General features: G+C 32.5%; 1 protein-coding gene across 4 annotated transcripts in view; it reads left to right on the top strand.

The window, feature by feature from the left end:
- LOC123249702 (putative RNA-binding protein Luc7-like 2) overlaps positions 1 to 24,714 on the top strand; it is a 77,193-nt gene that overhangs the window by 21,705 nt on the left and 30,774 nt on the right. For 3 of the 4 annotated variants that reach the window (XM_044678834.1, XM_044678833.1, XM_044678836.1), the window contains 3 exons: positions 13,271 to 13,369; positions 15,492 to 15,602; positions 21,526 to 21,669. In XM_044678834.1, coding sequence (XP_044534769.1) covers positions 13,271 to 13,369; positions 15,492 to 15,602; positions 21,526 to 21,669 — 354 coding nt within the window. Of the gene's footprint in view, positions 1 to 2,095; positions 2,175 to 13,270; positions 13,370 to 15,491; positions 15,603 to 21,525; positions 21,670 to 24,714 lie in introns of all 4 variants that reach the window. The other variant, XM_044678835.1, reaches the window with a different exon arrangement.

Below are 24,714 nucleotides of genomic sequence, written 5' to 3'. Positions count from 1 at the left end.
TTACTACTTAAGTATTATTACAAAAAATATATATTACAAGCTACTTAGATAAAAATTAGATATTACAAGCTACTTAGATAAAAAAACTTAGATAAAAAAATCCTAGGAAACTACCAAATATTGCAAAAGAGGGGACAAAGATAACTTCAGAGTTTTAAGTCTGGAAATTCAGCAGTGAAAATAAAAATGTTGAGCAGAACTAGTTCTGTAGAGGGGTTGCGGGGAGGAATCATTAAATGCAGTTTGAGGTGATTGTTACCAAACTTTTCACATGGAAAGATATTTTTTTGACATGAAAAAACTCAAAGGTATTAAAGTATTTATATTATTAGTATCTATTTAGAAAACACCAAGAACTACTTTGAATGAATTTGACTATTTTTGAATGAATTTTGACTATAGATAAAGAATATTAAAGGAGATAAATCAAAAAAGGGTAGATGAATAACCTTAGAGTTTCTTGCCTACTTACCATAGTCCAAGTAACAAGTCTTGAGAGTAATTCTATGATCTAAACTTTGTATTTATTTAGCAATTTATAAATGGCTTTAACATAAATTATAAATCCTGATAATAATCTGTAGATGAGAGAGATAGGCATCATTATCCCATGTGATTTGCCCCAAATGGCATGACAATACATGTGTCAGAGATGTTCCATAAACCGTGCTGTGGATACTCTTAATAAATGGTTTTTTCTGGTCAGTTTCTGTGAGGCTTATCTCAACAAACACTTAACAAAAGGTGAGAGGTGTGAACATCTCTATGTCAGGAGAGCTCAGCTGTGACTGAAGTTTTTACAGTTATGTTGTCTTGCTCTTATGTAGCAGTTACTCTTAAAAGGCTTTAAATTGATGCTGTTTTTAAAATATCATTGTTACTTCTTAATTACTTCTTTTTCTTGGTCCCAAATTATCTTTGTGGGCAACTATATTTTGTAACAGTGAAACAAAACAGAAACATTAGCCATGTCTGAAAATAATGTCTGATAGTACAACTGTAATCGGCTACCTTTTTGCAAAAGGCAGTCAATAGAGTAGCTACTCTTTGAAAAATATTTATTTTTATGACCATGTTGACCATGTTGTGAAAAAAATGTGCTTCAGTCTATGCTCATAGTTCATCATACCTCTCTGAATATTAATAGTATTTTTCACCATGAGTCCTTTGGAATTGTTGTGGATCATTTTATTAATCTGAGCTGTCTTTCACATGTGATCTTTGCTAACAATAATGTCGTTACTCACTTCACTTTGTTTCAGTTCCTAAGGAAGTCTTCCCAGGTTTTTCTGAAATTATCCTACTCATCATTTCTTATAGCATAATCACAATCATATGCCATTACTTGTTATTGTTCCCCATTTGATGGGCATCCCCTCAATTTCTAATTCTTTAGCACAGTGATTCCCAAAGTGGGCGCTACTGCCCCCTCATGGGTGCTGCAGCAATCCAAGAGGCGGTGATGGCCACAGGTGCATTTATCTTTCCTATTATCTTTCCTATTAATTACTATTAAAATTTTAAAAAATTAATTTCCAGGGGGCTAAGTAGTATTTTTTCTGGAAAGGGGGCGGTAGTCCAAAAAAGTTTGGGAACCACTACTTTAGCATTACAAAAAGAGCCATATAGCAGCTACTCTATCACAGCTCTGTCCTCCTGTCTTTGTACTGCCAAATGACCTTATTTAGTCCTAGCCAGAATTATGATGATTCCTCTAACTGGTCTCCCCTCTCTAATCTGTTCTTCCAAATGTGTCATAATACACAGGTTAAAGGATATTATTCACTTGATCAAAAACTTTCAGTAGCTTCTCCCTCTATACAAACACCTTTGAAAGTTTTCAGTTTAAAGCCCTATACAATTTTAACTCTAGCCTAGATTTCTAACTTTACTTAATTCATTTCACTCCTCCTCATTATATAGCACCATTTATTATACTTTTTTTAAACTTATTCCCCTTTGAGAGCATAGGACTTTTACCCCCTTCTTTAGATACTGAGTAAAACAGTAGGATCCTACTGAATGTATATTGAATGTGAATTATTGAACTCCGATTACCCTGGCTTACCACAAAAATCTCAACTATTCCTAACAGAATAAACCATCCAATCTCCCAAAGCATTGAACAAGACAACACAAAAGGATCCAGAATTCAAGGTGAAGAGTGTAGTGAAGTATGTGAAACCTACCATTTTCTCTTAAAAAAGTACAAAGTACTTCTTCAATTGTTTATTCACATTCAGAAAGTTGAATTTCTATCTCATCTTAAATTCATAAAAATTATACTGTAAATTTATGCAGTATATTCCTTATAGTCTATTTTAAGCAAATTATCTTTTTGTCTTAAGGAATTCAGCATTATAGAGTTTACCCCTCTACTCTTAAATGTCACATAAACTTGTAGAATCAACATTAACCTGCGCTAATAAATATGTTAATGAAGAATATTTTTTAAAAATTACATATATTTTTTAACTTTGCCTTTTATTTTTCTTTTTAAATTGAAATGTGAGTGTGACTGTTTAGAGAATTCACATTGCTTCATAGTAATTATATTTAAGGCACAGTTTGAAGTCTTGTTTCTGGAAAAGCTTATAAGTTTTCCAGCTTCCTGCTAACCTTTTAAATGATCATTTTCTCTCTCATCTCTAACAACAGAATTAGAGAATATTCAATACAACTAAAGAATAAGCTTGTATGGTCTCAACCCCTTTTTCTGCCAAGACTTTTTGATGTTAAAAAAAATATATATATATAATAAATATATAAATATGTATAATCAACGCAGTAGAGGACCTTATATTGAGCAGATTTGGTTATATTAAGAAACATAAGAGACTCATGATTTTTAAGCACCTAAAATGTTTGTATTTAAAAATTCATTTTAGTTATATACCCATTTATACCAAGAATTTTAAAGATTTAGAGACCATTTAGGTCAGGTCTCTTTTATTCTTACTCTTGAAAAAGAATTCTGAAGTTTCTCATTTTGAAGAAAGAAATCGGTTGCATTAGTCATTACTAAAGATTTATCTGCTTTATAGAAAGGATTAAATGGTGTTGGCCATTCTAAAATATTTTTTCAAGTAAAAACCAATTTAAATTTCCCAAGTAATTTTTCTTTTAGTAGCTTTATTTTTCCTTATTTTATTTTATTTTTATTTTTAAACCCTTAACTTCTGTGCATTGGCTCATAGGTGGAAGAGTGGTAAGGGTGGGCAATGGGGGTCAAGTGACTTGCACACAGCTGGGAAGTGTCTGAGGCCGGATTTGAACCTAGGACCTCCCGTCTCTAGGCCTGACTCTCAATCCACTGAGCTACCCAGCTGCCCCTGTAGCTTTATTTTTCATATCTTTATTATTGCATTTCCTAAGATCAAGTCTGTTCTTTACATTCTCTTATTCTTAATTGAATTTAGAAGATTTTTTTTTTTAGAAGAAATTTGTGAAAGACCAAGGTATAAGGAAATGGGACATCAAAATTAGGAGGGATTTTTTTTCCCCCCAGATGGTACCAAAGGTAGAGGGAATTAATCTTATCTCCTTTTCTCAAACAGAAGCCAAGTCAAAACCCCAGAAGACTTAAGAAATATAGTTGTTGCTTTTTGGTATTTTTTTTTCCAGTTGCATGTTGCTACAATTTTTAACGATAATTTCCCAACATTTTACAGTCATTGTTCTCTACCTCCCATCCCTTCTCCCTCTCCAAGATGGCAGGTAATATGCTATAGGTTGTATATTACTATGTTTGTTATATTATAAAAGAAGACACATTGTTTATACTAAAGAAAAATTCATGGAGGAAATAAAGTGAAGAATGTTTTGCTTCAATCTGTATTCAAATTCTTACAATTCCTTCTATATTAATAGAAAGCCTTTTTTGTCACAAGTCCCTTGGATTTGTCCTGAATCCTTGCTGATGATAGTTAATTCATTCACATTTGATCATCATACATTATTGCTATTACTATGTACTCCCAAGTTCTGCTCATTTCACTTAGCTTTACACTTCATGTAAGTCTTTCTAAGTTTTTTTTTGTGATCATCTTGTCATTTCTTATGATACAGTCATGTTCCATTACAATCACATACCACAACATGTTCAATTGATGGACATCCCATCAGTTTCCAAGAAATACTATATTAAAGGTTGTCAACAAGCATAAAAAGTAAAAATCCAAATATCCCTCACTTTCTGGTTACTCATGTTATTATTACTTCACACACAGCTTAAAGTACCCTTAGAAAATTGGGACTGGAATGAATTAATTGGATCACTATTCTGTCATTAAGTTTTCCTGGGCCACAAAAACACCCTGGTTCTCTCAAAAGATGCTAGATCTAAAGCTGGAAAGGTCTCAGAGACCATCCTGTTTGTCCAAGGTGGTTAAGCAACTTGTCCAGTGTCTCACAGTCAATAAAAGGGGATTGGAACCAAAGGGCCCTTTCTGCTGTACCATTTCACAGGGAATATCATGGCCAGAAAAGCCTCCGACCAAGTTAAGTCTTTAAAGAAGCTCTTACATAGAAGTGGCCAGGAGCCACACAAAGTTGTCTTGCCCTTGCAAGAAGACATATACAGACACATAAAGACAACTTAGTTTGCTTTGGGTGTTGTAAACAAAATCTGAATTATCTCTAAGTTACAAGTAGCCTGTTCCATATAGAATAAAAATGTAGAAGGGAGAGCAAGAGAGAAGAAAGACCTCTGAGCAGAAATAAATGCTACTTTATAACATGAAATTTCAATATTTGAAAACTTTGTCAGCCAATCAGAAAAAGACTGCATGGAAAAATAAAGTTTAAACAAAAAATGAAATTTGGGTTTTAAATATTAGCCATTTGCAGTAACAGCAGAGCTGCTACACTTTTACACCCTGCAGAGCTAGTGACTTAAAAACCCTTTTATGCCCCTATTAAAACCGATAGGAAAAATTAAATATGTAAAAATAACAATATTCAACACTAGTTTCCTAATATATATTCCTAAAATCATAACCTATTAGTGTTCATTGTTTACTATCTTGATGTGAAAAAAAATTTTTTTTTAAACACTTAACTTCCGTCTTGGAGTTAATACTGTGTATTGGCTGCAATGCAGAAGAGTGGTAAGGGCTAGGCAATGGGGGTCAAGTGACTTGTCCAGGGTCACACAACTAGGAAATGTCTGAGGCCAGATTTGAACCTAGGACCTCCCATCTCTAGGCCTGGTTCTCAATCCACTGAGCTACCCAGCTGCTTCCCTTGACGTGAATTTCAATTTGCTTTTGGTACTGATCTTATTAAATTGACGGTTATTGTCTGTTGGCAAAAGGAAGGGCTTATTTTTGTAAAGTACCAGTAAGACAACTTTTTACTGAATTTAACTTTTAAACATACTATGTAATTTTTTCAAAACAACAGCTTTATCTTAGATTAAATTTCTTACCCTAATATAAACATTTATAATAATTTGAACACCCATTTCTGAGTAGTGGCTCATGAACATGATTAGTGGCCAAGGCTTGCTATAACCATCCACATTTAAAAATTAGCCATGAATTGTCAAGTTATCCATATAAGTAATTTTAAATTTACTGTCAAAACATAATAAATTAATCTGCAAGTCTTAAATATAATTTTAGGAATTGAATTAGTAATAAAACAGTAATTCTTACTTTTCTAAGGCAAGGATTACTAATTCTTTTAGGTTGCTTTTGTTGAATTATGACAATAAATAGACTAAAAAAAGGAAATTCATCTTTGGAATAAGCTTGTCTTCCTATATGTAATTTTTAAGGTATTTGTGAAACCTGCATGTACTAACCATCTAATGTGTGATTGTACCTTTCTAAAACAATCATCTATCATTGAGTATATTGCATGTGATTTAGTCTGGTCTAAAAATAGCTGAATTTGTCTCCATCAACAATTTCAGGTTTAGTTAATTCTGCTTCCAAAGGATTTTGAATAATCCAGAGACAATGTGGTCTGCAGTTCTGATCTAGGTCAGTGCTTAGCATTGTCATTAGAGATCAGGTCCATCCATTAATTGGCTTAATGATTAATTTTGGATACATGTGCATATTTTGTGGAAGCAGGATAAATTTCATTTTTTTTTTTTAAATTTAGATTTCTGTCGACATGTATAGGAGCTCAGCTAATGAAATTCAGAAGTAGGAAGACTGTTCTAAAGAAAGTGAGAATAACCTTCCACTCTCAAATTAAAATCCCTCAAAACAGATAGGCAGAGAAATATATTATGAAGAATTATATATGCAGTTATATGCTTGTCATTTTATTAGAACACTTATGTGCTTTAAATTTTAAAAGATGGTACTAATATTGCCCATTATTTTAATCTCTTTTTTGGTTTTTGTTTTTATATAATTGCAATTCATGTTTATTGTTCTGCTCTGCTTTCTATGTTTTGTATCATTTTGTCTTTCCATATTTCATTGTTTTCTTCATAATAATTTCATGTTTCTAATTTGTTATTACGGTAATATTCCAGGACATTAACATGTTAAAGTTTAATCATTCTCCAGTTGTTTGACATAGTTGTTTCCAGTTTTTTGAGTTTTTTTTTAAACTCTTTACCTTTACCTTCTGCCTTGTGTATTGTTTCCAAGGTAGAAGAGTAATAAGGGCTAGGCAATGGGGGTTAAGTGACTTGCCCAGAGTCACACAGCTGGGAAGTATCTGAGTAGCCAGATTTGAACCCAGGACCTCTAGGCCTGGCTCTCGATCCACTGAACCACTCAGCTGCCCCCTGTTTCCAATGTTTTGCTTTTTATAGGTAATGCTTCTGGGAATGTCAATAATCTCCATAAATTTAAAATCTAATGATCATATCATTGAGCCAGGGATCTGAACATTTTTGTGATTTTTATTCTATTATTCTATATTGCCTTGTAAAATTGTCAAACTGAGCTTGTCAGTTAATTACATGGATGTCTTCCTACAGCCAGTCCAAAACACACACACACATTCTCTATTTCTTTCTTTTCCTCCCTTCCTCCTTCCCTTCTTCTCCACTCCCTTTTCCCCTCTCCTTCTCTCCCCCACCCCACTTTCCTTCCTTCTTAGAATCAATTCAAGGCAGAAAGTGGTTAGGACTAGGCAATGGGGATTAAGTGACTTGCTCAAGGTTACACAGCTAGGAAGTATCTGAGATCAGATTTGAACCCAGGACCTCCCATCTCTAGGCCTTGCCCTTAATCTACTGAGTCATCTAGCTGCCCCTGATATTTTTTTATTTTGTCATCTAAATGTATGAATGACCTTGGTCAAGTCAGTTGCTCAGGGCCTTAGTTTCCTCATCTGTAATGAAGATAAACTAGATGCTCTAGTCCAACCCCTTCATTTTGCAAATTAGAAACTCAGATCCAGACAGGTTAAGTGACTTGCCCAACATCATATAGATAGTACATGTAAGATAACAGGATTCAAACCCAGGTCCTGTGATTCAAGAGATAGTGTCCATGTCCTTTCCTCTGTATCATACTCCCTTATCTATTAATATTGCTACCACCAACCCAACCCAGGTCCTTGTTACTTCCTCCATCATTATTGTAATAGACTCCTAACTGTTTTATATTGCCCCCAATTTAGTCTGTGTATTATTACAATATTAAACTTATACAATTGCTACCATCCTGCCATTCTTATGTTCAAAAAAAATTTTAGTGTTCATTATAGTCTATTCTTACATGGATATTTTTCAGGATCTTTTTTTCAAAACTAGTCTTTTTTATTTAATCTTCATGAAATACAAAACAGGCGGCCTCAAACCATTCTCACAACATGCTATGTTCATTCTTTCCATTAGGCTTTTCCTTCTGCTTTTTTTTCCCTACTTGCAATAAACTTTTTACTTTACCTCTACTTGTCCAAATTCTTTGTTATTACTTCAAGATTGGTTCAAGGCCCATCTCTTCTATAAAGCTTTCTAAGACAACTCCAGCGTATACTGTTTTCTCTGATGATTTAAATAAATATTTAAAGGTTGTACCACTCATCTTTACATTTCATTATACACTGTCTTTTGTTACTATTTTACTGTTAATAATTTACATAAAAATTTGTTATTTTCAGAGTATTTTTGAAATAGTTATTGCTAGTTAATAGTATGATTCATTAGCCAAGAGAGCAAATGCAATGTTAGCTGATTTAGAAGAAATATAATGCCTAGAATTAGAGTATTGTGTCTAGTTTTGGAAATCTTATCTTAGAAAGGAAACTGGTAGTCTGTGGTGAAAGGCCTTTCAGATCTTGACTAATGAAAATCAATTGAAAGGAACTGGATATTTTTCCTAGGGAAAACTTGGGAGCGGGGGGGGGTGGGTGAAGGGGAATGGAATGAAGAGGAAGGATGTATAGTTGTCTTCAAATATTTGAAAGTCATGTGGATAGGGGATTAAATTTGTTGGTTCTAGAGGGCAAAAAGATAGGTAAATTTAAGCCTTGTGAAAGGAAAAATATCTTAACAAAATTATCTAGAAGTTGAATGGGCTAACTCTGGATGTAGTAAGACTAGAATGACTAATCTGTTGGGTATGTTGTAGAAGAGGTCACTTATTGCTAGATGGCTTCTGTGTTCCCTTTCATTTCTTAAGATCCTTTAATTCATCATTGTACACCAGAAAAAGTGGGATTTTCCCCATTTTATAGCTGAGAAAGCTGAGGCTCAGTGTTTAAATTACTTGCATGATGTGGTCAAAGAATGCCAAGTTTGGATCAGGAAATATCTCACATCTGATACTAACTGTGTGACTGATCTTAGCCTCAGTTTCCTCATCTGTAAAATAGAAATAGTAATTCTATAGTACCTGCCTTGCTAAGACTATGTGAGGATCAAATGGAATAATATATGTAAAGCATTTTGTAAATACAGCTATAGAAATATGAATTATATATAGCTAGTGACTGGTAGATCTAGGATCAGAATTGTAATAGAGCCAGGTGTTAAATGTCCTCAGTGAAATGGTAATTGCCTCCAAAGTAGCTGTGTCTTGTATTTCATCATAGATCTTGCCTAGCATAAAACCACAATGCTATTCACGGTAGTTGGCACTTAATATAATTGTATGTCAGTTTATATTCCTATTAAATATGGTAGTTTTTGAACTTTGCTTTATTATTGCTATTTCTGCATGATGTATCCTGTATATTCTGGTTACTTTTCTTTGCTTTATACTCTTCGGTTGTCAGCAGTTATTCCATATCTTCAAAAATGTGAAAAGGGATTAATATAGTGATTTAGCACTTGTCAACTGATTTACTGTAATTCTTGTTTTATCTAAACTTTCTTATCTAAACTTTATCTCTCCAGGGCCTAGCACAGTTCTCTACACACTGTAAGTGGTTAATAAATGTTTGTTGTTGTTGTTGTTGTTTTTTGTAATATTATTTGCTTATTGTGACTTATCATTTGCATAGTATATGGATTATCTGTGGTCTAGGATAATCATTGCTTGTATTTACCTGCTCTTAGCCTAAATAAATTAACTCAAGAAGCATTTGTTGTACACCTACTTTGTGCAGAAAACTCTACTAGGTGCTGTGCAGGAGGCTCAAACAACAAATAATTGAAATTTTTTCTTCAAGAAGCTTAGAGTCTGTTTGGGGATGCTACATTCATATATTAAAATGACAAAAACAACTGGAAGTAGTATATTCAACCATAAAATAATAAAGGTGTGATAAGAACCAAGTGAAATTAGTGAGGAAAATAGTTTAGAGCAGGGGTCGGCAACGTATGGCTCTCAAGCCACATCTGGCTCTTTTGCGGGCCAGATATGGCTCTTTCTGCAGGAGCCATAAAGTCAATTTTTTTTCAGGTGCTGTTACAGGAGCGCACTGTGAGCACTGTACGGCTCTCACGAAATTACATTTTAAAAAATGTGGTGTTTATGGCTCTCATGGCCAAAAAGGTTGCCGGCCCCTGGTTTAGAAGGTATATTAAAAGAAAGGAATTAATAGAGAAATTTAGAGTTAACTTAAATAATTACGATGAAATGTTAAATTTTTTTTTTTTTACATTTCTTAGTTTAAGGTGTGTTAATTCTTATGTAATAATATTTTTGCCCTAAAACTGTAAACGTATATGAATTGAAAAGTCCAGTTTAGGCAAGGAAAAATGTAGAAGGAATTAAATATAAAGTAAACTATTTATTACATTTTGAATTTGATTTCTTTTGCTGTTATCTAAAAGGAAAAACAACTGTTAGAATTGCTTTGTTATTTGTAATTGTAGTATTTTAATTTTATTCTATTATATCTAATTAGCGCCTGGCCCAGTCAGCAGTTAAGTACTACTTTTCAAATAATTTTCAATTTTATCTTTGTATTGAACATCTGCTATGTAGAAATTATTCATAGCAAAAGCAAAGATAAATGGATTAGCATAGATTTTACTGTTTTTAAATGAATCTTGTATTAGCTTAACTTTAAGCATTTGCAAAATCAAACATGTTTGCAACTATTTATATTTCATAAAATTGATTTCAACACATTAAGTGTCGATAACAATTTGTTAGTTATGTCTTATTTATCCCCTTCCATTTTTCTTGTTTATGCATTTACTTTTATATTTGTGTTTAGATTTTTCATTTAATATAGTTGTTGATGGTGTTCTTCCAGTTCTTCACATTATTTCATGTTTCCATATTTTTATTCCTCTTATTTGTCTTACTGCATGACATTATTCAGTCACACCAATAAACCACAATTCATGCAGCTATCCTCTAATTGTTGGACATTAGGTCCCAGTTTTTCTTGAGTAGAAATAATACTGCTTTTAATGATTTGTATTAATGTTTATGGCCAATAATGGATTTATTGAAGTACAAGAGGTATGATTATTTTTGTAACCCTGCAAATTGTCCTCGAAAAAGATATCACTAATTTGCAATTCCACTAGCTTTCTCTTAGAATATCTCTTTCTTTAGAATGCTGTCAGTCTTAATTATTTTGGGCAGTTTAATTTCAAAATAATACTTCAAAGTTGTTTTTAACTTTTATTAGTGAAATTGAACCTTTTTGACTGATTAGTTATTATTTTTATTACCTTTGCAATTGTTCACACATTTAAACATTTCTCCATTAGGGACACATTGAGCATTTGGACTAGTTTACACAAAAAGTATTTGCTTTTTATCTTGAATGAACCATGCTGATTTTTAGTGATTAATAGTTTCCTTTCTCAAAAACAATATTGTTAATAATTCTTTCTAGAATTTTTTCAGGGAGCAGTGTCTGTAGCTTATTAAATTGATATTTTATATTAAATTATATTAAATTTATAGATTTAAAGTATCTATTTTCTTACATTGCTTGAAAATTGGGTTATTATGTGCCTATGTCCTTTCCATCCTTCATGGCCATCTAGCAACATAGTATTATGGAAAGCATATGAGATTTGGATCCATAGGTTATGGGTTTGAATCTCGACTCTAGTGCATATTACTTGTGTGACCTTGGGCCAAATCTTTTACTTCTGGGCCCCAGTTTCCTTATCTATAAAATGAAGGAGTTGAATTACATTATTTCAAAGGTCAGTTCCAGATCTTAAGATTCTTTCAAAAAGTTTTTCCAGTACCCTGGATTATAATTCATCCAGACCTAGTGATTTGAATTCATTAGGGCAACTAGTTGTGTAGTTATCATATCCTTACTTATTTCAAATTTCACTTCTCTTTAACCAGTTTTCTGTTCTTTTCCCAGCAGAGATCTCATGCCTCTTGATAGAAATGAAACAGAAGCAAGATAAGAGTGGAGTTGTTTCCTCTGCTTTTTTTTGTGTATAGCAGATGGAGTCCTCTGCTTGTTTATTGTCCTTTCTGTATGTGCCCAGGATAGCCAGAGACCAATATATCCTGTTTATCATCTTGAACAAAGTTTTGACAGCTTTAGTTTTTCTTCAATATCAGTGTTCCTAAAATGGTTTTTTAAAAATGGTGCTACTCTTTTGTATATTCATCCTAAGTCACCTAGCCTTGGTTTCATTGTTTTATTTGCATTGAGTTTTTTCTAATCTGTTTTTTTATTTTTTTTGTCCCTTTCTAAAACTTAAAATTTTTATGTAAGCAAATTAAATAAGATCATAGATTCAGTGCTGTAAGAGACTTTAGAAATTACCTAGGCTAGCCCCCTTATTTTACAGATAAAGTAAATTAAACTTAAGGATGTTTTTAAATGACTTGGCCAGAGTTCACACTGAAACTAGGTGGAAGATAAAGGATTTGAACCAGGTCCTCTAACTACATATTCTTTCCAGTATAGTAATTTCTTCTGTTTCTTTAGTAAATAATTTATCTTCCCATTTTAATTGAGGGAAGTTTTATTTCAATTTCCTCTTCAATTCTTCTGTAGCATCAGTTTCAAAGACCATTGGAGGAGGATAATAGCATTAAAAACCTATGATATTATAATAAATTCCCCTTTGTGTGGCTTTTCATGTTCAGAATCTTAGAGGCACTTAGTCAAGGAATTGAGTTCTTTTTAAGGCAGATTAATTAAATGATAAATTTCTACATATGCATGGGTTAGTACTATTGATCATATAGAAATGAGCATTAACTGAGTTTTCATAAATACAGAGAAATCATTTGAAAAACCATAAATGGAAGGTTTATATTTAAATTTCTTATTGTAATTAGGGAAAAGAAAAGAGGAAAGGGCAATAAATGAAGTAGAAAGAAGACATTCAATTAGCAGTCAATATGTATTGTGTCTACTATGTATAGAAGAGTTTGAGTTAGGGTTAAGAAATAAATTGTTCTATTGAAGTTGGTGTCCTCTGTGAAAATGTGTACTCACTTTTATCACTTTTTTGTGTTACCATCTATCATAAGTTCAGTCACTGATGGTTCCTTGTTTCTTTTCACTATTTCTATTGCATATTTCCTGTTAAAATTTAAAAATTTAAGGAAGTTTGAAATCTCAACAGGAAACCATTACTAAGCAACCAAAATTTCTCTGTCTGCTTATTTGTTACTAGTGCTATTACTGTCCTGAATATTCTGTTTATTATATATTATACACACTTATAAATATTACTGGAAATACCTTAGCATGATATACTGAAACAGGTTCTGGGACTTTCCAAAATTGTTTGGCATAATGTGATAACTTTAATCTTTAGGCTTTCATAATATAAGGCCAGTTAAAGACAATAAAATAATGTTGAATGGATTCATTTGTGCAGGAATTGTGTTTGATAAGGATTAAAATGTGTTTTATTTGTAGCTTTTACTGTTATTTATTTGATTTTTTTTCCCCCCTCCAGAGGATGGATCTTGGAGAATGTCTGAAGGTCCATGACCTGGCTTTAAGAGCGGATTATGAAATCGCATCCAAAGAACAAGACTTTTTCTTTGAGCTTGATGTATGTAATTTGCTTTTTAATATTGACTCTTTTCTTTTGGAATGAATTTACATGTTTTAAATTTAGGCCAATTTTTTCTAGATATAAAATAACGGCAGCAGGTCATTTAGATTTCCTTTTAAATTATTTATTAGGTTAAAGTAAAGGTTCTTAATATTTTTTGTGTCATGGATCCATTTAATAACCACCCGAAGCATATGAACCCCTTCTCATAATGTTTTTTAAATTCAGGAAATTGATATAAAGGATTATGCAGTAAACTAATTATAATGAAGTTAGATTGGAGTATTTTCCCCATCCAAGTTCGTGTTATTTCTCTCCCTCCTTTTTCTGCCAACCTATTCATGAATCCTTTGGGATTCTATAAATCTCAGATTAAGAACCCTTGACTTAAACTAAGTCCTTATATGTTCTTCAGAACTATATTCCATGGAACTTTTCAAGGACATTTTAGTTTCTTCAGTTGATATCTTCTTGTGAAGTTCATGTAGATTATCTAACTAAACAGATATTAATGATCGAGGTGCCCTATAGTTTAAATGTTCAGTTCTTAGCAGCTAAAGATGGAAGTACAAATATAACTAATGATTTCAGTTAACTCAAATTCAACTTTAATATGTACATATATATAATATTATATAATATATAATTTATATACATAATATTTATATTATTATAAAACACTGTTCTATTTTATATGAAAGCTAATAAAAGTAAGAGATACCTTCTAAATATGAGATTTTGAAGGTAGGATTTCTAAGGATTAGCACTTGGGTTTAAAATAACTATTCACAGCTTTTAGATAGCAAAGTGGAAAACATGATCTCTAGCATATTATAATTTTCCTATTTGTAGAGTTAAAAACAGACAAAAATGCATCAACCTGTATGAGTTTCATCATGCTTGTCATCATTGTGATGGTAGCTTTTTATTTGGTTTCAGGGTGAGTGGATCTACTTTATTTTTTTCTTTTCTGGAGGTCCAAGAATTTTCTCAATTTGAAATTCTGATTAATCGAAATCTGTATGTACATTTTTGATGCCAGGTAGAGAAAATATAAAAGAAAGGTATATTATTATTTAAAATTTTTGACCCAAAGAGAGATTTCAAATATAATCAGTCTTCGTTTATTTTACTTTAAGTACTTTACATGTTAAATGGCCATCTAGATAGATAGTCATAGAATTATCTTTATGTTTTTGTCTTAACTTCCTTTTCTTCCTTTACCCCTTCTATAATACTAACCTGGCTTCTTCTCCTCTCATTCCCAACTTCAGTCCCTACTTTTTCACTCTTGAAAATTTAGCAACAAATAGTAATATAACATTGGAGATACCCTTTCTTGGATTATATAGTTCAGTATAGATCAGTAGTTAATTGATCCTTAGGTAGTATCTTGAGATACCACTGCTTAAAGATGACCCAATTTATTAACTTAAATCTTTATACTAAGGAATCATACTTTTAATCCATCCTCTTATGATAGAGATATAGTTAATGAATCAGTAGGAACACAGGGAATAGTACTGTAATCAACTTATATTGTAATATGATAAAAGCCATTTCAAATGACCCATCTTATTCTAATTACAGGTAAAAAAAACCCCAAAACTAAAAGCCTTTAAGTGATTTTGGTTACTCTTTAAATATTTTTTCAAATCTTCCTATTTCTGCTTCTACTTTAGTATTTCATTCATACCTGTTTTTGTCCCCTTTTGAAGTGAATATCCAGTTTGAAATATTCTTTTAAAAAACTGCTTCAGATTAAATATTATATTTCAGATTAACTGTACTTTTGGCACATTGTAAGTAGGAAAATCCAATTGTCAAATATGGACTAGAATTGCTTGTTTTTTAATTTACTTTTATTATTACCAATATAGAATTAATTTTGTAGCAGTATATCTGATGTCAGGTGAAATAAATATAATTTTTTTTAGTGACTATTATATTTTGAATATACTGAGATATTTAAAATTTGTAACTGAACCTTGTTTTTTTATTAGTTTGGTTTAAACTATGATTTTTGCTTGCTTAAAATATAATTTATGCTTGAAGTAGTTTTTCTGGAGGATAATAATTGCTTTTACTTCGAATAATTTAATTTTCATTTATGTCTTAGGCAATGGATCATCTGCAGTCATTCATTGCAGACTGTGACCGGAGGACAGAAGTGGCCAAGAAAAGATTAGCTGAAACTCAGGAAGAGATTAGTGCTGAAGTGGCAGCTAAAGTAAGAATTTCAAAAGTTTTATATTTGTAGCAGACCATTTGACTGATGTCTAATTTAGTATTTTGCTTTTCACTATGACTATATGTTCAAATCCAGGATATAATGGGTGTCTGTGAGTGAAAAGTCCAGTTGGCAAGTAAGAGACTAAGTCCTGAACATGAATTAAAAATTCAGATTTGTTAGGTGGATGCTAAAAGTAATTTTAGGAAGGAAAGGTCTTTTTTAAATTGGGGAAGATGTAGAATGGTCATTTTTATTATGTTAGCTCATCCTACCCATGAGCAATCAATGTTTTTCCAGTTGTTTAGATCTAGTTTTAATTGTTTGGAAAGTATTTTGTAGTTGTGTTTGTATAATTCCTGTGTTTGTTTTGGTAGATAGATTCCTAAGTATTTTATATTGTCTGGGGTGATTTTAAGTGGTGTTTCTCTTTCTATCTCTTGCTGCTGTGATGTGTTGTGATGCATAGAAATGCTGATGATTTGTGTGCCTTTATTTTGTATCCTGCAACTTTGCCAAAGCTGTTGATTATTTCCACTAGCTTTTTAGTTGACTCTAGGATTTTTTAAGTAGACCATCATATCATCTGCAAAGATCATTGCCTATTTTAATACCTTCAATTTCTTTTTCTTCTCTAATTGCTACTGCTAGTGTTTCTAGTACAATGTTAAATAATGGAGGAGACAATAGGCATCCTTGTTTCACTCCTGATCTTATTGGGGAAGACTTCTAAGTACTTCTGTACTAGCAGCAATGCAATGTTTCAGGACAACTCTGAGGGATTTATGGAAAAGAACGCTACCCACATTCAGAGGAAAAACTACAGGAGTGGAAACAGAAGAATAAACAACTGCTTGAACACATGGGTTGATGAGGACACGATTAAGATGTAGACTCTTAATGAACACCCTAGAATAATTACCAATAATATGGAAATAGGTCTTAATCGATGACATAGGAACAAAGTAGTGGAAATGTGCGTTGGCTACTTGTGGAGGGCGGGGTAGAGAGAGCAAAGAACATGAATCATGTAACCATGGAAAAAATTTTTCTAAAAAATAAAAAAATAAATTGGGGAAGATGTTTTGAATGCATGAATAAATGAAAAACTAGTGTGTTAAGTAAGGGATAAGGATACAAATACTGAAGCAAAAGATAGTCTTTGCTTTCAGAGAGATCACATCCTAATAGAGTGTTTTGACTGTAATTTGGATGGAAGGATCCATTGGTGGTTCTTAGGATACAGGAATAAAACAGATACCTTCTTAAGGGTCATTCCCATTAATAAAATTGTACCTGTATCTGATGTTGAACCATTTGATAATGTCAGATACTATAGTGGTGAAGATTTTGTTTACCAAATCTTCAAGAATGTCTTTGAATGAATTTTTGATGTTTCACAGTATGAATCACGAAACTATCATCCTACTTCATAATGTTCAGATGTTAGATGATTTCTGAGGTGCTGTACAACATTAGAATCATGACCATATGTTTTTCCTATTGATCTTTTCCTATTTCTAGGTCGTCCTTCACCCGCATTAATCTTTCCAGGATGCAAGATTTTGTCTAGCCAAGTTATTTATTTTTCCCCATAATTACTTGTAATACAAAGCACTTAAGGCTCTGCATGGTCTGGCTCCATACTGTGTTCTAGTTTCATTTTTATACTGTTCACTTCCAAATGTTCTTTTCACATGTTCTATATAGGTAGCTTCAGTTCTACTAGATTATTACCTTCTTCTTTGATGTTGCTTTGCTCCTTTCCCCTCCATGTTTGTAGAAACTTCATTCTATATGCCTCTGCTTTCCTCTCACAAAGCTGCCTTTTCTTTTGAGGCCCAACTGTCTTTTGTTGAAGCCTGATATGATTTCTTCAGCCAAAACTGACCTTTTAAATTTTCTCATAATACTTTGTCAAGAGTATTATTTTTTATCACTTTATCCAAAGTGATAAGGATTGTGTCTTTGTGAATGGAGAATAAGTTATGGAGACCAAAGATATTATGGAAGCAGGATTGTTAAAGATTTGGCAACTGAATGACAGAGGTGGGGAGGTGTTTAGTTGAATTAGAAATCATCTCAACATTTGAATCTTGGTGACTAGAAGAAAGAAGCATGGTGATATGCACAACAGAATAATTATGACCCCAGGCCTTAGTCCTGGGACTAAGCTAATATGAATAGGTTTTTTTCCTCTAGAGATGTCCCAAGGCTGAATGACCCTAATTAAACTCGTGGGATTTAGCTAAAACAAGTATCATTTTAGGTCTTTCGGCATTACTTTATATGTTTGGCTTAATAGTTTTAGAAACAAGGGTTGTTTTTTCCTTTTACATATTTTATTTTGTTGTTGTTTTTAAAAATGGGTTTTTATTGCTCTGATTTGGGTTTTTTAATCACCATAATTTCTCCCAGTACTCCCCACTTCAACCATCCTATATATAACAGTATTTTTTTGGACCAAAGGAAAAAGAGGAACAAATCAGAAAAACTGATCAGTGCATCAAAAGAGTCTGAAAATATATAAAATGTGCAACACTTGTAGATCCTCCCCTTCCTCTCCACCCAAAAAACTGCAGAGGAGCAGGGAGAGAATGAGATTTTTTAATTAGGATATTCTACAACTAGTTGATGGTATAAATCTTACTGTGTGAATGCAGTCTTATTTTTAAAATTCATGGGAATATGAAACATAGTAACTTATCTTCCATTCCTTTTATATGTTTATTTTTGAGAAAGGGTATTTGAAAAGTCCTGCTACTGGGGAAAAAATATTTCCACTCTTAAGTATTAGGGGAATGGGTTTGTGCATCTTTCATCTTGCTAGTTATTATGGAACTGCTTCTCACCTTTAGCAAGTAGGTGGCTCTGAGACTGAGGAGCATATTAACCATGATTTGAAAGCCAAAAGTGAAGGAAATTAGACAAAATATAAATTAGTCCAAAGATTGCATTATCACCAATATGTTAGAAGTTTATAACCCCATCTTTAATTCATACTATATCTTAGTATTCTGCATCATGTGCTGAATCTTTCCACAAGTATCAGTAATATCCAGACTAGCAGAGAAGGTTATCTGGTTATCAGATGTGAAATGGTAATTCAATAAATAATACTTCTGCTATTTTCTCTTCCAGTTGTCAATCTTTATCATTTTCTGGTTTCTCCCAGGTACACTAGAAAGACTAGAATTTTAAAAATTCCTTGAAAAAATCATGCTTCATTAATTGATGCAGTGCATTTTTTTTATCTGTAAAGCAATTAGAGACAGTATGAAAATTTTAATTTCAAAATAAAATTATAATCTTTGTATTGGTTAATACATATAGTCTTCTTGGGTATTAAAAATTCTGTCAGGAACTAGTCTTTTTTTTTTTTACAAGTTATTTCTTTTTTTTTTTTTAACATTTATTAATATTCATTTTTAACATGGTTACATGATTCATGCTCCACCTTTCCCCTTCAACCCCCCCCTTTTTCTTTTTTTTTGGTCTTTAAATATTTTATTATTTTTAGAAAAATTTTTTCCATGGTTACATGATTCCTGTTTTTACTTTCCCTTTGCCCCCCCACTCCCCATCCAATGCACATTTCCACTGGTTTTAACATATGTGATCAATCAAGACTTATTTACATATCATTGATATGTAATTGGTGTGGTCATTTCGAGTCTGCATCCCCAATCATGTCCACATCAACCCATGTGTTCAAGCAGTTGTTTTTATTCTGTGTTTCCACTCCTGCAATTCTTCCTCTGAATGTGGGTAACATTCTTTTCCATAAATCCCTCAGAATTGTCCTGGGTCATTGCATTGCTGCTAGTACAGAAGTCCATCACATTCAATTTTACCACAGTGTATCAGTCTCTGTGTACAATGTTCTTCTGGCTCTGCTCTGTCAGGAACTAGTCTTAAGCTGCTCAGTGGAGGATTCTTCATTTTTGTGACAGTAAACCCAAGAGTTTGATCCACTTCCATTAGAATTCAGGGGTTTTTAAACAGTCTTCTTTTTGAGGAACCTGTGAGACTTGACATTTTTTCTAATATGTGTTAATAAAGTAGCACAATGAAGAAAGGTCCCAGAGAAGGAGATTGAGGATGCAGAGCTCTTATATCAGTAGCAAAACCACCATTGACAGTCTTGGCCAGACTGTTATTCCTTTGTAAAAAGATTCTTGGTAATCCTAAGGACAGTTAATGCAAATATAAGTCAAGTATTTGGAAGGGCACATTTATGAAATTTAAGTATTTGGAAGGACACATTTATGAAATTTATCAAAAAAGAATAGAGTGAATTTTTGAAAGTTATCAAAAAAGAATAGCTCTCCCAGAGCCTAGATGAAATTGCTTTAAAGGTGATTCCTAGGATCACAGATTTAGAACTAGAAGGGATCTTAGAGGCTATTTAATCCTACCATTTCATTTTACAGATTAGGAAACTGAGGCTTACAGAGATTAGGTAACTAGTTCAAGGTCGTTTAGCTATTAAGTGACAGGTGAAATTCGAATCTGCTTTCTCTGACTTCAGAGCCACTATTCTTATTGTACTATCTAATTCCCCCTGTGCTAATGCTAAGCAACTGTCTTATTATGAATTCACTTGATGAAATGCCCTTGATTTTGAAAAGATGCTTCCCTAAATTCAAATATTTTTAATCACTGGAAAGATATATTCTTCACCATAAGTTAAAAGATTAGCTTTCTGATTTGTAAATTGTATGATTTCATTTGCATAAATCTCTTTGTCAAACTTAATTATCCCTAAATAAATTGATAAAATTTAATATCTGAATCTGCTAAGCAAAATGCCAGGTGTTGTGGACCACTTGTTTGGCTTAACTAATTTATGATTGTAAATTACTGTGCTAATAACTTTGTTTTTTCTAAGTGATACTATTTTCTTTGTTGTACAATTCGGAATGTTTTAAAATTTTTATTATTTACCTTATTGAAATTTAACTGACATCTTAATTTGTTTTTAAAAAATTCCTTGTCATGGCTTGGTGACTTCCCTCTCTGCTCACTCTTCCTTTGAAAATCATAAGTACAGTTAAGCAAAACAAATCAACACATTTGTCATGTTTGAAAATATCTGAATACCAGCATACTTTGCAGATACTGTGGATTTAGTTTTAGACTGCTACAAGAAAGGAAATCACACAAATTTTTTGGTTTCCCAGTGCATATGAAAGTTAAGTTTACACTATAATCTTTTAAATGTGCAATAGTATTATGACTTTTAAAAAATCCATATCTTAGGTAAAAAATACTTTACTGCTAAAAATGCTGTCTTCTAAACCTTTAGCCAGTCTTTTAATCTTTTTGCTAGTGATGGATCTTTCTTTTTTGTTGATGGCTACTGATTGATCAGGGTGGTGTTTGCTGCTGAAGGCTGAGATAGCTGGCAATTTCTTAAACAGCAACAAAGTTTGCTGCATGTATTGACTCATTGTAGGGTTATTAATTGACCTAATTTCAATGCTGTTGTATCTTAGAGAATAGGGAGGGTAGGGTATTGACTGTAGGTGGAGCAATCAAAACATAGCCAACAATAATTAAGTTTGCTGTCTTATATGGGAACAGTTCATTGATTACAGATCACTGATTACAGGTTAGTATAACAGATATAAAAAATTACAAAAATGTAACTCAGACATAATGTGAGCACATATTATTGAAAAATGGCACTGATACACTTGCTTGATACAGGGTTGTCATGAACATTAAATTTAAAAAAAATCTGCAGAGGACAATAAAGAGAAGCTCAATAAAATGAGTTAAGCAATATAATAAAACAAGTTGTAAACTATATTTAGATAGCTTGAGTAATGTTACCGATTTTTCAGAATAATAGGCTTAAAATTTGTAACTTTTACTCTTGTGAAAAGTTTCATTCATTATCTTCTCTGTTTCTTACTAGGCAGAACGTGTCCATGAATTGAATGAAGAAATTGGTAAGTTACTAGCCAAAGTGGAACAACTAGGAGCTGAAGGTAATGTGGAGGAGTCCCAGAAAGTAATGGATGAGGTTGAGAAGGCCCGAGCAAAGAAAAGAGAGGCAGAGGTAACTTAAAACATTGTTTGATGATGTGGTGATTTCACATTAAATATTTTTTGAAGTACTCATGTTAGTACTTAACGTTTTTGTTGAATGCATAACTGTTTGTAAATATTGACTCAACTATTCTTTTAATTCTTAAAAAGGATATTTGTCAGTTTTACTTTAATAATAATATAACTTAGTAGATGTGGTCTGTTGTTTATAGCTGATTACAGTTTTTTAAAAAGTATTTATTTTTGTATTGATGCTTTCGTTTTGATGCAAGAAACATTTCAGTAACTACCCAAATAGCAACCTTGTTTCTCCTTCAAAATACATTTACCTCATACACTGTCCCTTTACTTTTATGATTTATTGATTGTTAACAAGAAAGCAAGAATTTGTGCCCCAATTTTGATAGTATGACACCAGCATTGTCTATTGTTTTTCACTTGAGGTTTATTATCTTTTAGTATGTAATATTTATATTCTTGGAGTAATTATGTTTAATGTTCTTTGGGATCTACTTTCATTTCTTTTAGCTTAGTAAAATATTCCATTACATCGATCAGTCACAGATTATTTATCTGGAATTACAAGAAAATGTATAGTGAGGAAAAAAATTTTTGCATAAAAATCTTTGTTAAAAGTCTGACATTCAAAATCTGTAGAGAATTGACATAAATATATGAGAGTAAGAACTTTTACCCAATATTAAATACCAAACCAGAAAGGAATATGATTGTACGGAGAACATTGCAGTCTTTTTCTTTTTCCCATTACAGCTGTGATGATTGTTGGAAACATGGTAAAAATACAATCAGAATTTAGTGCTTGTTAGTGGCATTAACCTGAGAGCACACAAGATGGCAGTCATTTCCCTTGAAAGATGATAGTGGTAATAGGACATATGAAATGTAACTCTCCCTACCTGGCAAAAGCAGGAAGTTAATGCTAGTGAGAAAATGGATTAGAACCAGTAAGGAGATTGTAGGTCTTGATTTTGAAACCATAAGGTTAAGAATATTGTTTAGTAGACTGTTCAGAAAAGTGAACCCCCCCCCCCTTTCCAATGTAAGAGAACCCTCAATCTTTGTTTAAACAATTTTATACAAAGATGGCTCAATTGTATCTGCTTAGGAAGTATGTGCTTGAGCACTATGAACTCCACTTTTGTCAATTAACAAGCATTTATTTAGCACCTGTTTTGTGCCAAACACTATACTATGCAGTGGTAAAAGTCAAAGGTGGAAAACTACATGACTGAAAGGAGCTTAAAAATGTTATTAGTCAAATGATAGGAAAACTTAATCAAAGCAATTTATTTTGTTTGTTTGTTTGTTTTAAAAACCCTTACCTTGTGTCTTATTGGCTCCAAGGCAGAAGAGTGGTAAGGGTAGGCAATGGGGGTCAAGTGACTTGCCCAGGGTCACACAGCTGGGAGGTGTCTGAGGCCAGGTTTGAACCTAGGACTCTCCCATCTCTAGGCCTGACTCTCAATCCACTGAGCTACACAGCTGCCCCTTAACCAAAGCAATTTTAATAAGAAATCATGGTATGTGGTATACCTTAGTCGCTGAAAAGTTTGGCCCAGTGCCAGTATTTATAGTATATTCCAAAACACACAGTACAGTGATCAAACATAATGATTTTGTAGCTCTTTTAAAATTACTTTTATTTTCAAATCTATGTTTCCTTTTTCCTCTCTTAAATCCCTCCCCCTGCACTGGTAAAGCAAGAAAAATAAAAACCCTGACATGTATAGTTGAGCAAACAAATGCCCTCATTGGTCATGTTCTCTCTATCCCATTAATATCTTGTTCTGTGATCTGAGTCTCAATTCTTATTGGGTGAATATGACATGAGTAGCATATTTCATCTCAAGTCCTCTGGAATTGTTGTTTGCACAAAATTGTATAAATTACATTTTTTATCATTTTACATGTGTCTTCCCATGTTTCTCTGAAACCATTGTTTCTTCTAGCACAAAAGTATAGATATATAATTTATTCAACCAGCTCTCCATCAGTTTCTAATTCTTTGTCCCCACAAAAGGAGCGGCTACAAATATTTTTGCACAAGTGGGAGCCTTTCTTTTTGATCCCTTTAAATGATAGACCTCTTTACATATCTGTTTTTTGGGAATAGTTTCAAAATACTTTTCATTTTTGTTAACTTTGTTTATCTGATGGGTGTATAGTGGAACCTCAGTGTTAATTTAATTTGCATTCTTATAAGTGATTTAGAACATTTTTTGTGTTACTGATAGTTTTTGTCTACTGAAAACTGCCTATTCATATATTTTTATCAATTGGGAATGTCACTTACTGTTAAAAATTTGGATCGCGCTTCCAAGTTAGACCTTTATCAGAAAAATTTGCTGTAAACTTCTCTACCCATTTACCTACTTTTCTTTCTTTAGCTTCATTGATTTTGTTTATAAAAACTAATTTTAAGCAATCAAAATTGATCATTTTACCTCATTGAAGCATTTTTAAAAAAGATTAGTTCAGTTTGCTTTGGGACATATTTAAGAAGATTTTCATCAGAAAGGGAGGAGCATGTTAAAGAAAAATTCACTTATTCAGAATTATTGATAGTTATTTAGTATATATTATGTGAAGATTTCTTTTGTTTAAAACCACATTATTCCTTAAAAAATTAAAATTGCAAGACCATTTAGAGTCAGCTTGAAGTAGGCAAGGAATTATAACAGAATTCTTCAGTTCTTATTGTTCAGTTGTGACGGATTCTTTTTGACCCTCTGGACCGTACATAGCAGGCCAATACTGTTTATGTGGGTTTCTTTTTTTTTTTTTTTTTTCAAAGATACTGAAGTGTTTTTTTGCCATTTACTTCTGCAGAGAATTTAAAGCAGAGGTCAAGTGACTTGCCCAGGTTCAAGCAAGAAAAAAGTGTCTGAGGCCAGATTTAAAGTCAGGTCTTCCTGAATCCGTCCCTTTACTACTTGGAAAAGAATACTACTTGGAAATTGAGAAATGGATCTTTACAATACCAAATAAATTTATTATCAACAGGAAACTGCATAGTATCCTAACTCTCCTGCAT

This window comes from Gracilinanus agilis, chromosome 5 (assembly GCF_016433145.1).
Source record: "Gracilinanus agilis isolate LMUSP501 chromosome 5, AgileGrace, whole genome shotgun sequence".
Taxonomy (NCBI): domain Eukaryota; kingdom Metazoa; phylum Chordata; class Mammalia; order Didelphimorphia; family Didelphidae; genus Gracilinanus; species Gracilinanus agilis.
The sequence above is the reverse complement of the archived record's forward strand: the minus strand, read 5'-3'. Positions and strand labels throughout refer to the sequence as shown.